We start from the raw sequence: 16,886 nt of genomic DNA on the forward strand, positions 1-16,886 counted from the left end.
TATAGAACATTACAATCATCAATGATACATGTATATTGAACTTTCACTGAAATGAACTGGGCCATTAAATAAATCTTGATAAATTTCAAAAGACCGAAATCTTAAAGAATATGTTCTCCCCCAAAATGGTAGTTATGTGAGGTGATGTATGTGTTAACTAACTTTATTGGGTAATCATTTTGCAGTATATGTGTTATATCAAATCATAGTGTTTGTTTGGGCTTCCCTTGTGGTTCAACTGGTAAAGAATCCACCTGCAATGCAGGAGACCTGGGTTCAATCCCAGGTCTGGGAAGATCCCCTGAAGAAGGGATAGGCTACCCACTTCAGTATTCTGGCCTAGAGGATTCCATGGACTGTGTAGTCCATGGGGTTGCAAAGAGTCAGACATGACTGAGCGGCTTTCACACAGTGTTTGTACACCTTAAAGTTACATAATGTTACATGTCAATTATATCTCAGTTAAGCTGGGAAGGAAAAGAATATGTTCTCTGACCGTTATGTAATTAAATTAGAAATAAATAACATAAAGGCATCTAGATACACCCAAAACTTAGAAATCAAATATGGCACTTCAAAAGAACCAATGTGTCAAAGAAGAAATCACAAGGGATATTAGAAAATATTTATAACTGAATGATAATGAAAAATATATATATATAGCCACATTTGTGGGATGTAGCTAAATCAATTTATTAAAGGAAGGTAATAGCATAAATACTTAAAACAGAGAATGTTTTAAAAACCAATAACTTCTACCTTAGGAACCTAGGTAACAAAGAGCAAATTATACCAAAAGAAAGTAGAAGACAAAAATAACAAAAGATCTCCATGGCTGATTCATGTCAATGTATGACAAAACCCACTACAATATTGTAAAGTAATTAGCCTCCAACTAATAAATGAAAAAAAAAAAATAACAAAGATAAGAGCAGAAATCAATGAAATAGAAAATAGACAACTAGAAAAAATTATCAAAGCCAGAAGTTCATTATGTGAAAAGATTAATAAAAGGTATAAACCTCTAGTAAGACTGACTAAAATAGAAAAATGTAAATTATCAGTATCAGAATTGAAATAATCATTAGCGATTCTAAAAGAATAGTAAGTCAATATCAAGAACAAATTTAGGTTAATAAACTTGACAACTTAGATGAAATGGACAGATTCTTTGAAAAACTCCAGCTATAAAAATGACATAAGATGAAATTTTAAAATCTGAATAGCTTATATCAATTATAGAAATTAAATTATATAAAATATTTAGAGAGAAAATAGTACCAATCTTCCATAAATTCTTTCAAAACCAGAGGAGGAGAAACATTTTCAAAATTGTTTTATGAGGGGTTGGGGGGAAAAAAATTGTTTTATGAGAATAACATAACCCTCATCCCAAAACCTTACAAAGACATTACAAGAAAGGACAATTAAAAAACAATATCCGCCCCCCAAAAAATCCTTTATAAACATAGATATAATACCATTATAAATTGAATTCAGTAAATAAATGGAGTTTATCATAAGAATGCAAGATTGGCCTATTCACCATATTATCACAGGAGTACAGATTGGGTGTAATTTACCATATTGCCAGAGCAAGAGAGAAAAAAATCATATGGTCATTCCAGGAAGTCATTAGAATTCAGCATCCAAACATGATAACAATTCTCAAAAAATTAAAAAGAGAAGGGAACTTTCTCAGTCTGATAAAGGCATCTACTAAAAATTTTCAACTTAATGGGGAAATAATAAGTGCTTTCCTAATAAATGAGTGTATATAACAAAACAGAAATAGACTCACAGATACAGAAAACAAATTGGTGGATTTAAGTGGAGAGAGGGAATCAGGGAGGAGCATGATAGGGGTATGAGATTAAGAGATACAAACTACTACATATAAAATAGATTAGCAACAGGAATAGTTTGTATAGCACAGGGAAGTATAACCATTATTTTGTAATAACCTAACATGGAGTATAATCTATAAAAATATTGAATCACTATGCTGTATACCTGAAACTAATATAATACTATAGATCAACTGTATTCAATATCAAAAAATGCTTCCTCCCTAAGAATAGAAACAAGTCAAGGATGTTCTCACCATTTCTATTCAGTATTGTCCTGGAAGTCTTGGCCAATGCAGTAAGGCAAGAAAAGACGTAGAAATCATAAAGACTGAAAAGAAAGCAAAATTGTTTTTGTTCAGTACAGTATGATATTACTTATATGTGGAATCTAAAAACTTAGTGGACTAGTGAATATAACAAAAAGAGAAGCAGACTCACAGATACAAACTAGTGTTTACCAGTAGGGAGAGGAGAGAGGGGCAAACTATTGGATATAAAATAAGCTCAAGGATATATTGTACAGCATGGGTAGTATAGCCAATATTTTGTAATAACTGTAAATGGAAAGCAATCTTTAAAATAAAAATTTTAAAAGAAAATTAGTAGGTATATTATAATGAGGATAATGATCAAAATGCACCCTTATAGTATTTCCCCAAAGAGTGTTCCTGTTCTTGATGGCAACAAGGAAAATAAGTTTTGGAATAAGCCCTCTTTATGCATATCTTGTAACGAAGTAACCTTTTTAACTATTCATAATATTTATTTGAATTTCAGTTTCTCCAGGGGTGTGTGTGTGTGTGTTTGTTTATAAAACAGGAGCTGTTGACTACTTAAAAAAAAAAATTGTCTTTGTTCACATACTATATGAATCTACATAACCCTAAGGAATCTACAAATATCTGCTAGAGCTAGTAAGTGGATTTAGCAAAGTTATTACACAAAAAATCAATTGTATTACCATATGCCAGCAGGAAACATTTAGACAGTGAAATTTTTTAAAATTACATTTATGTTAGCAGTTATATAGACATGAAATAGTTAAGAATAAATTTAATAAGACACTCAAGACCTTTACACTCAAAACTGTAAAACATTGATGAGAGAAATTAAAGAACTAAATAAATTAAAAGATATACTACAAAAAAAAAAGATACATTACATTCATGATTGGAAAACTCAATATTGTTACAATGGCAGTTTCTCCCTAAAAGGACTGTTGTTTGTTCTTGTAGTATTGTATATGGAAGTGCAAACTAATCTTGAAAAAGTAGTCTTGTCACATCTTGAAAAAGAAGAAAGCTGTAGCCCTTAAATTATCTGATTTCAGGATAAATACACAGTAATCAAAACAGCATGGCATTTTAGTAAAGATAGATCTATATAGATCAGTGCAACAGACTAGAGGGCCCAGAATAGATCCATACATGTAAAGTCAATTAATTTTCAACAAAAGGCTAAGGATACAGAAATAGATCAATGGAATAAAATGGAGGGGCAGAAATACATACACCTATAACTAGTCCTTTAATTTTAGAATAAGACACTAAGGTAATTTAATAGGAAAAAGAGTCTTTTAACATGTGGTGCTGGAACAACTGAGTAAACATGTGGATAAAAATAAACCTCAACCCCCTACCTCATACTAAACACAAAAATTAATTCTATATGGATCAGAGAACTAAATTCAAAGCTAAAATATTTAAGCTTGTAAAAGAAAACATAAGAAAGTACTTCTGTGACAATGAGGTAGGCAAAGATTTCTTAATAAAGACACAAAAATTATAAGTATAAAAGGGTAATGAAACTGTACTTCACCAAAAGTAAGACTACTACTCATTGAAAAACACAAATAAGAAAATGAAAAGGCAAACTGAAGACTGGGAGGAAATGCTCACAATACATATGTCTGACAAAGGACTCCTACAAATATGTAGTGAAAGTGGAAAGAACATTTATTTATTTTTAATTGGAGGATAATTGCTTTACAATATTGTGTTGATTTCTGCCATACATCAACATGAATCAGCCATACGTGTACATATTTCCACTCCCTGTTGGATCTTTCTCCCACCTCCCACCCCATCCCAACCCTCTAGGTTGTCACCAGTTTGAGCTCCTTGAGTCATACAGAAAATTTCCACTGGCTATCTGTTTTACATCTCATAGTGTTTATCTTTCCATGATGCTGCTGCTTGTTCAGTCGCTCAGTCACATCCAACTTTTTGCACCCGCATGGACTATAGCACGCCAGGCTTCCCTCTCTTTCACCATTACCTGGAGTTTGCTCTTACTGATGTCCATTGAGTAGGTGATGCCAGCCAACCATCTCATTCTCTGTCGTCCCCTTCTCCTCCTGCTTTTAACCTTTCCCAGCATCAGGGTCTTTTCCAGTGAGTTGGCTCTTTGCATCAGGTAACCAAAGTATTGGAGCTTCAGCTTCAGCATCAATCCTCCAATGAATGTTCAGGATTGATTTCCTTTAGGATGGACTGGTTTGATCTCCTTGCTGTCCAAGGGACTCTCAAAGAGTCTTCTTCAGCACCACAGTTCAAAGGTATCAGTTCTTTGGTGCTTAGCCTTTTTTATTGGCCAACTCTGTACTCTGTCCATTTGTCCCACCCTCTAAAATGGAAAGAACTTTTTAAAAAATGAGAAAATACTTAGTGGACACTTCACAAAAGAAACTGTACAAATGACCAGAAAGCAGATGAAAACGGGCTTAGCATCATTTGTCATCAGGAAAATGCAAATTAATACCATAGTCAGACACCATTTCACATCCACTAAAATAGCTAAGAAGCCTGACAACAGAATGTTGGCAAGAATGTGGAACAACTAGGATTCCTTTACATTTCTGTTAGGAATGTAAAATGGCACAGCCACTTGGGAAGTCTGACATTTTCTTATAAAATTAAATATACTTCTACCTTATGACTCAGCAATTCTACTCCTCGTAATTATCCAAGAGAAATGAAAACATTTCCACAAAAACACCTGTATAAGAATGTTTGTAGAAGTTCTATTCATAATACATGTTAGAAAACATGTATTTCAAAACATGTTTGAAAACAATTCAAACATTCAACAAAAATATCAAGCAGGCGACTTGCCTGGTGGTCCAGTGGTTAAGAATCTACCTTGCAGTGCGGGGGACCCTGGTTCAGTCCCTGGTCCAGGAAGAACCCATAGGCCATGGGGCAGCTAAGCCCATGCACCACACCTGAACTTGCACTCTGGAGCCTGCGAGCCGCAACTGCTGAGCCCACACCCTAGAGCCCATGATCTGCAACAGGAGAAGCCACTGAAATGAGAAACCCAGACAGTGCAGCTAGAGAAAGCCCCTGCACAGCAACAAAGACTCAGTGCAGCCAAAGATAAATAAGTATATTTTTTGAAATCAAAAAATAAATTATAACATAGTCTATGGTAAATAAGACTCAGAGCAGTGGTTGCCTAAGGGAGGTAGGGATTGTCTGGAAAGAAAGAGAAAGGATACGTCTAGAGTAATGGAAGTGTTCTTTTTTTTTTTTTTCCACCAACAGCACTGTGCAGCTTTATTAACCATTCAAGTACAGTAACGTCTGTAAGATCGGGACAGAATTGGGATTTAAAAGTGAACAGATATTCAGCATCTAACAATTTGAAAGAAGCCACTACATACTCTTTTCACAGACATGTTTTCACGGAGCCAATACAGTACTAGCCATTAACCCAGCACACCAAGTGTACTGAGGTAGAAAAGATGCAACAAGAAAAATAGCTACATTAGAAAGACTTCAACACTTTAGGAAAAGAGTAAAACACTTTTCGTTTCTCCCCTTTAGCCCCTAGAACAACATCATACCGTCTGGATCTACCTATACAGTCCTACATCAGCTTCTAGAATATTTGTCAGGAGGGCAACAGTAAAATGACACTGGCCAGTACAGTCTTTGGATATTTAGGAAGGGGAGGGGGAGAAAGTCAGTTCTCAGATCAAATTAGTCGGCTTCAGTCTCATCAGCAGGGTCTTTGGATTCTTTGTTCTTCCGCACTTCTTCAATGTGCTTGTCCTGCTCTCGCAAACGCTCCAGTTTGGCAGCCATTTGCGCCTCCCGATTCTCTTTGTTGGCTTCCATCTTGTGGGTCAGCTTCTCTTCCGCCATTTTACTGAAGTTGTTGTTCTCCTCTATCGCTTTCTGAAGCACTTCTTTCTCGTGCTCCCTTTTCTCAGCAAGCTGCTTCAAGACCTCAGCTTCATGGGACTTGCGTCTTTCTTCTGCAGCTTCTAATTTCTTCTGAATTTCCTCCAGGGAAAGATCCTTCTTCTTAGGAGGGGAAAGGGGAAATTCTGGGACAGATTCTTTTGATCGAGGGCTGAGAATCAGCTCAAAAGCCTGGCCTGAGGCACGCTTCTCCAGTTCCTTCACCTGGATATCAGAAGAAGCCATGGTGAAGAGAAGACAAGAGACTGGCAGTGTACTCTACACGATTCACTGGCAAGGAAAACCCTGCTCAGTCCGAGCCGCCTGGCCACACTCTGGAAGTGTTCTTTATCTTGATTAGACTATTAGTTACCTTGATGTATTTGTTATATAAGCATATACATTTATCAAAACTCATTGAATTGATCATTTAAGAGAAATTTCACTGTAGGTAAATTTTACCTCCAAAAAAATAAAAAACCTTATATAATTAAAGAAATGATTATTTATATAGTCAATACTATAAGTGTGTGTGCATGTGTGTATAATTTTTTATATTATATAACACTTGAGTGCATGTTTTAATATTTTTTTCAACAAGCATCTATTGTGTATCTACTGTTGGTCAGCCATTGTGATAGTTGCTGGGGATGTAAAGGTAAGAGAAAGTAACTGGACTTAAAGAAGGTATAGTTGGAGTAATAAAAATACATGAAAAAAATGCTAGTATAAACTGGATGCTGTTTATGAGGTGAGTGCAAAGGAGGGAGAAAGTGATTGTGATTTGGTGGGCTTAGAGAGATGTGACCAAAAAGTGAATAAACTTTTGCAAGGGAAGAAAGGCTTTTTAGGTCAAGAGAACCTCATGAACTAAGGCACAGAGGCATGAGTCTGCATGACGTGTTTGCAGAATTTTAATTGGTCCAATATGACTACAGTAATGAGAGATGATATCATAATGGGGGACAGTATATTTAATGATGGGACCAGATTGTACAGGGTCATTAACTGCCATACTAAGGAGTTTAGATTTATAGGCAATAAGGGATTACTGTAAGATTTTAGACAAGAGTGACATCAATTCCATGTTTTAAAGAATATATCTGGTGTTGTAAAGAATTGTTAAAATTGGGGAGAGATTAGAGGCAGAATAAACAGGAAGGAAGTGTAAGAATCCAATGGTGGTTTATTTTCTTAGTATTTATTCACTCGAATTTGTGATTAAGCATTTCTAAACATTTGGCTGTTCTTTTCTCTTTTTCTTTAACAATAGAAATCCAGAAACTTTTTGGACCACCACAGGAATGTTTCCCCAAGAGTTCATTATATGTTTTCACAAACATGTGAGGATTGAAAAGCTTGTAATCCAGAGTTACTTTGGTAAGCATGATATTTTCATTTCATTTCATTAATTTTCATCTTTCAGTTTTTCCATAGGCAGAATGCACATATGTAAACTTTTGGCAAAACACTGATTATTTTTACAGCATTGAATCCAGTTTTATTGCTGGGGTTGATGGGTGGAGAGTATGGGCTAACTGTCTTGAACATAGTTAGCTTCTCTGAAACTGCAAATTTGAAACCCTTCCAACGCACATAATAATTTCCATGCAATTTACTACGTGAAAGCCTTTGGCAAAAGACGCTGTGATGAATTTAAGAAGCCAGCTTGCCAGAACGCTAGGTTTCCTCACATCTTTATTCCAGATTCTTTTGGCTAGAGGTTCTCTGTCAAATTCTTTCTGAAAATCTGACAACCCTGATTATTTGCATTTGGTAACTTTAATTCTTTTATTAATGTGGCCATTTTCTGAGGGATTTAGGAATAGTATCTTCCACTAGAACATCATCCTAATCCTGTCTTATGTTTGTTTAAGGACAAACAAAATCAGACAAAATTATGGTAGGAAATTGGATACATCCCAGGTGGCTCAAATGAAGAAACATTATTGATGAGACCACTTACAGAATTATGGCCTGGGTTAAGGGAACAAGCTAGCGATGGTGAGACACCCAGAAACTGGCTATAGCAGTAAGCCATTACCTCCCTGGGCCAAAGGAAGGAAATAGTATTTGCTGGAGCCCAAGGAGAACTGGAGCCTGTACAAAAAGGCCTGCCTAATAGGAGCTGTAACCAGAGGAGCATAACCACTGCCAAAGACAGGACACTGAAGCAGGAAGGGAATAAAGAAAACACAACCTGATCTCAGTTCCCTCCTGCCCTTCAGTTTCCTCCCAGTCCCTCCAGTTGGCCAAATCCAATCAGTAGGCAGTGGGAAAGTAAGTCCAGGAGGTTCAGTTCCCAGGGATCCTCCCTCAGGGTGCAGAACAGAGAAGAATCGATTTGGAGTGAAGGGAACTGGTTTAGGGGTAAAGGAGAAAAAAAAAACCAATGCAGAAGGAAGATGACTGCATTTTCTCTTCTCTCATTAATTGTGAAGGCTCTGGACCTATACTTTGAATTCTAGTGCTGGTACTTACTAGCTCTGTATCATTGAACATTTTGCTTGACTTCTCGAAGTTGTCTGATTTCTTTAAGCCTTTTTTCTCATCGGTAAAGCAGGTTGATAATACCTTTCTCCTAAGGTTGAAGTCAAGAGTGAATGAATATGTCTGACTTCTAGTAGTTTCTGCATAAAGTTTTATGATCAAGACCACTAATAGTATTATTTACTAGTGTACCAAAAACAAACAAACAAAAACAAACCAGATGGCACCAAACTCAAAAAGGCTCTGTTAGTTTTGTGTTATATGCTTGCAAACATTTGTAAGGTAACAGTTACCCAGACTACTTTACCATAGGGATTTATGGGAAAATGGTGAGTGATTTTCCTGATCCCAGTACTTTGTGCATTCCCACTAACGCTTGCCAGTCTTAGAGGGAAAAAGAAATCAAGGGACAGCAACATAGAATTAAGTAGATAATTAACAGTTTATTTTCATTTATTTACAATGTCAGTGCGGACCTTAAGGATTGAAAAGAGTACTTCTAAAGAGCCAGTTGATTTTGAGCAATGGATTGAAAGAGGTATGTGCTTCTTTCACCAGCATTATTTTGATCATGAGGGGGTAGAGAATTGTGCTTTACATTTCCAATTGCGCGTCATTTTGGTGAGAAAAGATGGCCTGAATGATTCTTATGACATATTTAGATAAACCTAGAAAAACCCAAATTTGAATATTAAGTCGCTTCTTCACTTCCTGGTTATGTAATTGTTAACATGTTACTTAATTTTTTTGAGTTTCAGAATCCTTATCTGAAAAATAGAGATGATATCACCGTTTAAAGTTTTTGTGAACACAGTGTCTGGCATATGGTAGATAAGCAATAAATATTAGTTTTTAATCTTTCCTTCCTTCCTGATAATGTATTATTTAAATATTATTGGCAGAATTGAAAAATAAATAAATAAATATTGGCAGAATTGGTAGCCTCTCATAAAAGACAGCATGTTGCCTTCATGTGTCTATCTGTTCCTTCTCAGGATACCATGAAAATAGTAATAAAGGAGTTAAATGAGTCATAAACCTACAAGGGCAAAAAATAAAAACAGAACCAGGAATTCAAGACAGATGTGAGAGATCAATATGTATTTTGGAAGAAAGGCAGCAGTTGGAGGAGTAGCAGAATTGAGTAGTTTATAACTGAAGTACCTGAAAAGGAAGTTTATCCAGCAGAATCCCAGAAACTTGAAGGCAAAGGTACCATGGAAAGTTTGAATGAGGCATGGACAAGAAAAGTCATTGGTGGAACATCTATTTACCAAGTGTAAAAGACTTTAGGTACCTTCCTCCCACAAACTACCCCCAAGAGGTGACTAGGAACTTTGAATGCTGAGGCTCAGGACTCAGGGAGACCAGTCATAGTAAAGAGAATGAGTGAGACATGGAGTGGAAAACGGGGGATTGAAGTGGAAACCTATATAATGAATAGTGGGAACTCTAGCCTCCGTCCTATGGTCTGCCCAGCGACCAGAAATATAGCCCCAGCCAGGAGATTGGAGGATTCATCTTTGGAGAAACTGAATGGTCCCAAAAGATCTGTGGATACAGAGAAAGACTAGTTCATTCCTGGTCACCCTAGGGAAATCTGGTAGTCAATGAGTCTGGCTCATGTACTATTTTCCAGTGATCTATTCATAAATAACAAAAGATAGCCCCAAATCACCAGACATATGGTAAAGACCTAAATATAATCAGGCTTTTAGCTCTAACTCCATCTGTAGGAAAAGAAGGTAGAAAACAAATGAAATCCCAAGGAGGCAATATGAGAAAATGTGGGACATTTTATGATACAACTGACTTGGTCTCTTCAATAAGTCAATGGTTTTTGGGGCGGGGGGGAATGTCTGTGTGGGAGACAGAGAAGTTCAAGATTAAAAGAGGCTTAATTCTGATTTGAATAAACCAACCATAAAAAGACATTTAGGGGGACAATGGGGACCTTTGATGGGGTAGGAAATAGCAACCCACTCCAGTATTCTTGCTTGGAAAATTCCATAGACAGAGAAGCCTGGCAGGCTACAGTCCATGGGGTCGCAAAGTATCGGAAACAACTGAGTGACTGAGCAGGCACTTATGGGGACCTTTGAATATATACTAGGTATATGATATTAAAGCACTTTTAAATTGTCGTATGATAGTGGCATTGTAGTTACACAAGAAAATATTCTTCTTTAGAGATGGATAATCAAATATTTAAAGGTGAAATATCATGATGTCTCAGATTTTCTTTAAAATACCTTAGCAAAAATAATTAGCTAAATCAAGTATGGTGAAATGTTAATCATTGTAAATTCAAGACAATGGGTATGTAAGAGTGATACCCTGTCTTTTTTATGTATGTTTGAGTTTTTCAATTTTTCATAATTAAAAAGAAAACTAAGCAAATGAAAGAAGTTACTAATTTCTAGTGGAGGAGGAATTGTATAAGAAAGAAAATGTGTCATAATTTATTACTTATTTCAGCAGTAAATAACATATAGACAATAGTGTAGCCATCAAGTATTGATTTCAAAATTGAGAGGATGGCAGGAAGGAAAATTTGTAGGAAGAGGAGGAAGAGAATACTGGTCCAAGAGACATAAATTTTCACCTACTATAATATAAAGTCAGTAAAAAATTGTTAAATCAAGAAAAGGAGCATGAAACATATTCCAGGAAAAATAATTTAAATTGTTGAAAACATTTACCTCTGGGGAGCAGGATTGGAGGAAAAGGGGTCAAGCTGGGGATTACTATTTTGCATTACCTCAGAGAAAGGTTAGGAAACAGAAAGAAAGTCATCCATAATCTTACTTCCCAGAGACTTCCCTTTTTGTACTGTCTGCCTTTTAAAATTATGTACACTATTTTTTTTCCATTTATTTTTGTTAGTTGGAGGCTAATTACTTTACAGTATTGTAGTGGTTTTTGCCATACATTGACATGAATCAGCCATGGATTTACATGTGTTCCCCATCCTGAACCCCCCTCCCACCTCCCTCCCCATCCCATCCCTCTGGGTCATCTCATTGCATCAGCCCCGAGCACTTGTCTCATTCATCCAGCCTGGACTGGTGATCTGTTTCACACTTGATAATATATATGTTTCAATGCTGTTCTCTTAGGTCATCCCACCCTGGCCTTCTCCCATAGAGTCCAAAAGTCTGTTCTGTACATCTGTGTCTCTTTATGTACACTGTTTTGATATTGGAGCTTCCCTGGATGCTCAGCTGGTAAAGAATCCACCTGCAATGCAGGAGTCCCTGGTTCAATTCCTGGGTTGGGAAGATCCACTGGAGAAGGGATGGGCTACCCACTCTAGTATTCTTGGACTTCCCTGGTGGCTCAGCTGGTAAAGAATTCACCGGCAATGCAGGAGACCTGGGTTCAATCCCTGAGTTGGGAAGATCCCCTGGAGAAGGGAAAGGCTACCCACTCCAGTATTCTAGCCTGGAGAATTCCGTGGACTGTGTAGTCCATGGGGTCGCAAAGAGTCGGACACAACTGAGCAACTTTCACTGTTCACATTTTGATATAAGTAAAATTAATTTCTAAATAATGTCAATGTTATTTTTTTTAAGTTGTTAATTTCTTTTTTAAAACTTTTTATTTTTTATTGGGGTATAGCTGGTTAACAACGTTGTGATAGTCTCAAGTGAACAGAGAAGGGGCTCAGCTATACATACACACGCATCCCTTCTCCCCCACACTGCCCTCCCATCCAGGCTGCCACATAGCAATAATGTGAATATTATTATTTCAGTGAAAGATTAATCTGTCCTAAAATTACACTAGTACTAGTAAAGGTTTTCTGAAGCTGGGTACCAGAAAATATCAATTCATGGGTGGCATAACTCAGCATCATAGTGACACTTCGTTGTGAGAAACTGAGTCCTCATCAGCTCCCATGAGAATGGTGAGACAGCCTTTCAGGCCTGCAGTTACTGTTCGTAACTTGATCCTTAAAAAGGACTTTCATATTTTATTAATTCTTCACTTGATATTCCTTTACTATAGTTTATATTTACTTTTATTTATACTCACTGAGATATTTTATAGCTCATAAATAGTTTAGCTTTTATATCTTTTTTTAAATCAAATATCTCTATTTTTATATTGGATTTTAAATACCAAAACACTGGTTTATCTGATCTAACTACAATTTTATCAGATATCACATTTTGCTGAAAATAAATTTTAGTATATCCTGATGCAGTTTGAGCCCTACCTCAATTCTGTTAAATTTGTGTTTTAGATCTAGTACATACAGAGGGGCAGCTTCAAAATGAAGAAATTTTGGTAAGTAAATATACTTTGAAAATATATACATTATCTTTAGCCAGCACAATGTATTTAACTTTTAAACCTATCTCCATAGTCATAAAATTACTAAATACCCTCATAATATTGTAGGTTCTGTGTCTACCAACCAACAGAGGCAGTTATTCTCAGTAATATTATGATCTAAACATAGCTTTCATAAGTTAGGGTCTTTTCTGTCATAGACAGGATGACAGCCAAGATAAAACAGAATTCACTTGTTTTTGTTTTGTTTGTTCATTTATTTTGAAGTATTTATTTGCTTTCCTTTCTTTCATTTGATTCTGTAGTCCTTATGGAATAGGAATCAAAACAGGTCGAGATGCCAAAATTGGATGTTAATTTAAGCATGAAGGGACAGGGAGATTCAGATAAGGGAACTGGACCATAGGATCAGCAACAAATAAGCCAAAGAGAGATGAGGTGAAAAGGGAACCAGCATTTTCTGACAGCATTCCACTGGGCTTTGCTTGTCAAGTGAAATGAATGGCCGCTGACAGGGAAGCTGCTGCCTCATCACGAGTTCCTCTGTCCCTAGCTTGTCAGGCCCTGGTTTTAGACAAACACAAACAGTGAAACAACTGAGAATGTTTTTAAGGTGGTAGTGCTTATTAAGATTTCTCCAGATAAGGGTTAAAGAGGTACCTTGTCCATTAAGCTTCATTCTTCACAATTTACTGGCAGCTGCTACAAAATCAGTGTTTCAGAAGAGTCTGTAGTTTTTGAATCCTATTAATTATCTTCTCTACCACCCAGTTGTGTCCAGTGACTGGGGAGGCCATGCATGCCTGTTAAGTCACTTCAGTCACGTCCAACTCTGTGCAACCCTGTGGACTGTAGACCCTGCCAGGCTCCGCGGTCCATGGGGATTTTCTAGGCAAGAATACTAGAGTGGGTTGCTATGCCCTCCTCCAGGGGATCTTCCTGACCCAGGGATCAAACCTGTGTCTCTTACGTCTGCTTGCATGGCACTTGGGTTTTTTACCACTAGCACCAGCTAGGAAGCCTGAGGAGGCCAGTAGGGAACAGAAAAATGATTGATTAGATTGAATTTTATCTTTCTATTTTTCTCCATATTGTTTAATTGATTATGGTTAGTAAGCCTCTGCTGAGGATTTTGACACACAAAAGTCTTTGTGTGCCAGGGAGGGTGGCAGTGTCATAGAACTTTTGGAGAGAGTGAGGGGAAATGGAGCCTTCCCTGGGGGCTCAGTGGTCAAGAATGCACCTGCAATGCAGGAAAGGCAGATTTGATCTTCTCTTCTGAACATTATATCTTATAAATCATTATATACTTAGACTATTTGTAGCAAACCCTTTCATCTGCTTACTGCTTGTTTAGCAGTTAACTAGAATTGCTATATCATCTGTATTTATTTTTTCCCTTACAGGCACGTGATGGCCACGTTACTTACTTGAGATTCATTATTGTATCAGCCTTTGATCATTTTGCATCTGTGCATAGCGTTTCTGCAGAGGGAGTAGCAGTCTCAAATCTTTCTTAGTAATTATAATATACCCATGCACTATTTTTTAACAGTATATTTATTTAAACATGAAGTTGTCATTATTAAAGGAATTTGTATCAATCTGTTTCAGTTTTATTTTTCCCTTCAGCATTTTGTAGGAATTTGGTTCATCAGACAGCAGTGATGGCCAACATGTAGGTCATAAGAAAGCTTTTGCAAAACAAAAGTTTTTGTTTCAGTATACAACTTAACCAAGTACATAACTATACATGAAAACAACTGGTAATACATTGTGACTCCGCAGCATCTAACATGGTACCCTTCAGATATCAGTGCATTAATTTTTTAAATTTATTGATTGATGCAAATGGCTAAATGAAAAATATGGACAGTAAACAACATACAAGTTCAAAGAAGAGAAAATATTTATGGGAACATTTCCTTGAGGTCATGGAATTTGAGTTGGGCCCTATAGGACAAATCATTTTATTTTTTTCTTTTAATTTTATTTTGTCTTGATTTGAAGACTTCAGAGAAGAGTTAGGAAACATAATCTTATTTCCCAGAGGCAACCATTATTGATATTATTTGATTCTTTTTTTTTTTTTTTTACATTTTGAGGAGGTAAGAAACAAGATAGGACATTTTGTGGAGATATAAGACATCTCTGAATATATCTTTCTATACAACTTGAAATAAAAAATGTAGATAATATAGCCAAAAGTTAAAATGACAAAGCAATTCTAAAATGTTGAAAATAAATAGAAAGGCATGAACCTACATTTATTACAATTGATCAACTCACAGAAAAAAAATGGCATTAGAATATAGTATTTTACTATATTTACTAAATATATAAGTATTTACTAAAATATAAGTATTTACTAAATAGAATATAGTATTTTACCTGTGCAGTCTATGTTAGTTTCTTATGGCTTCTGTAATAAAGTACCACAAACTTGGTGGTTTAAAACAATAAAAATTTGTTCTCTAAAAAAAAAAAAAAAAAAAAATTTGTTCTCTCACTGTTCTGGAGACTAGAAGTCAGAAATAAAGGTATTGGCAGGGTTTGTTTCTATTGGAGTTTTTGAGGGAGAATATATTCTTTGCCTTTCTCTTAATTTCCAGTGTTGCTGGCAATCCTTGGCATTCCTTGACTTGTGGCACCATAGCTCCAGTTTCTGCCTCTGTCATCATATGGCATTCTTTCTGTGTTTCTTTGTATCATCTTCCCTCAATGCATATATTTTTCTTCTGTGTCTTCTCTTATAAGGACAACATCATATTGAACCAAAGACCCTTACTCCAGTATTATCTTAACTAATTACATCTGCCGTGACTGTTTCCAAGTCAGATTGCATTCACAAGTACCAGGGGGTTATAGACCTTTCAAAGCTCTTTTCTCAGATGTTCAACATCACTCATCATCAGAGGAATGCAAATCAAAACCACAATGAGGTATCATTACATGCCAGTCAGAATGACTGCTATCCAAAAGTCTACAAGCAATAAATGCTGGAGAAGGTGTGGAGAAAAGGGAACCCTCTTACACTGTTGGTGGGAATGCAAACTAGTACAGCCACTATGGAGAACAGTGTGGAGATTCCTTAAAAAACTGGAAATAGAACTGCCATGTGACCCAGCAATCCCACTCCTGGGCATACACACCAAGGAAACCAGAATTGAAAGAGACACATGTACCCCAATGTCCATTGCAGCACTGTTTATAAAAACCAGGACTTGGAAGCAACCTAGATGCCCATCAGCAGACGAATGGATAAGAAAGCTGTGGTACATATACACAATGGAATATTACTCAGCCATTAAAAAGAATGCATTTGAATCAGTTCTAATGAGATGGATGAAACTGGAGCCCATTAAACAGAGTGAAGTAAGCCAGAAAGATAAACACCAATACAGTATACTAACGCATATATTTGGAATTTAAAAAGATGGTAACGATAACCCTATATGCAAGACAGAAAAAGAGACACAGAAATACAGAACAGACTTTTGGACTCTGTGGGAGAAGGCGAGGGTGGGATGATCTGAGAGAACAGCATTGAAATAAGTATACTATCAAGGGTGAAACAGATCACCAGCCTAGGTTGGATGGATGAGACAAGTGCTCAGGACTGGTGCATTGAGAAGACCCAGAGGGATGGGATGGAGAGGGAGGCGGGAGAAGGGATCGGGATGGGGAACACATGTAAATCCATGGCTGATTCATGTCAATGTATGGCAAAAACCACTATAATATTGTAAAGTAATTAGCCTCCAACTAATAAAAATAAAGGGGGAAAAAAAAAAGCTCTTTTCTCTCTCCCACAATGACCTGCTGTGATGTTTTTCTACACAGTAACTACTTCATCATTCTGGGTCTGGGAGTGAGACTGATGATAACAGATAGTAGAGCTCTCAATCAATTCGAGGTAGACAGATAGAAGGAGAAATAAAGCTTCATTTATTTTGAGGATGGGGTGGGGTTGCTGTGTCACGCCACTTGCAGAATTTTAGTTCCCTGACTGGGGACCAAACCTGGGCACCCTTCAGTGGAAGGCCAGAGTCCTAATCTA

General features: G+C 36.6%; 2 protein-coding genes across 14 annotated transcripts in view; one reads left to right on the forward strand and one right to left on the reverse strand.

Moving 5' to 3' along the window:
* HSPB11 (heat shock protein family B (small) member 11) overlaps window positions 1-15,091 on the forward strand; it is a 31,202-nt gene extending 16,111 nt beyond the window's left edge. For all 13 annotated transcript variants that reach the window (XM_043461254.1, XM_043461250.1, XM_043461258.1 and 10 more), the window contains 4 exons: window positions 7,311-7,417; window positions 8,997-9,065; window positions 12,777-12,820; window positions 14,233-15,091. In XM_043461254.1, the coding sequence (XP_043317189.1) occupies window positions 7,311-7,417; window positions 8,997-9,065; window positions 12,777-12,820; window positions 14,233-14,346 (334 nt within the window). In that variant the 3' untranslated portion in view covers window positions 14,347-15,091. The remainder of the gene's footprint in view (window positions 1-7,310; window positions 7,418-8,996; window positions 9,066-12,776; window positions 12,821-14,232) is intronic.
* LOC122436945 (stathmin-like) lies at window positions 5,385-6,370 on the reverse strand. Its single transcript, XM_043461262.1, has one exon. The coding sequence runs from the start codon at window positions 6,281-6,283 to the stop codon at window positions 5,834-5,836; it is 450 nt and encodes a 149-aa protein (XP_043317197.1). The 5' UTR covers window positions 6,284-6,370; the 3' UTR covers window positions 5,385-5,833.
* Window positions 15,092-16,886: the final 1,795 nt, after the last annotated feature.

This window comes from Cervus canadensis, chromosome 2, assembly GCF_019320065.1.
Source record: "Cervus canadensis isolate Bull #8, Minnesota chromosome 2, ASM1932006v1, whole genome shotgun sequence".
NCBI lineage: Eukaryota > Metazoa > Chordata > Mammalia > Artiodactyla > Cervidae > Cervus > Cervus canadensis.

Coding starts and splice junctions, on each gene's coding strand:
- LOC122436945 (XM_043461262.1), bottom strand. CDS start 6,283: ATGGCTTCTTCTGATATCCAGGTGAAGGAACTGGAGAAGCGTGCCTCA.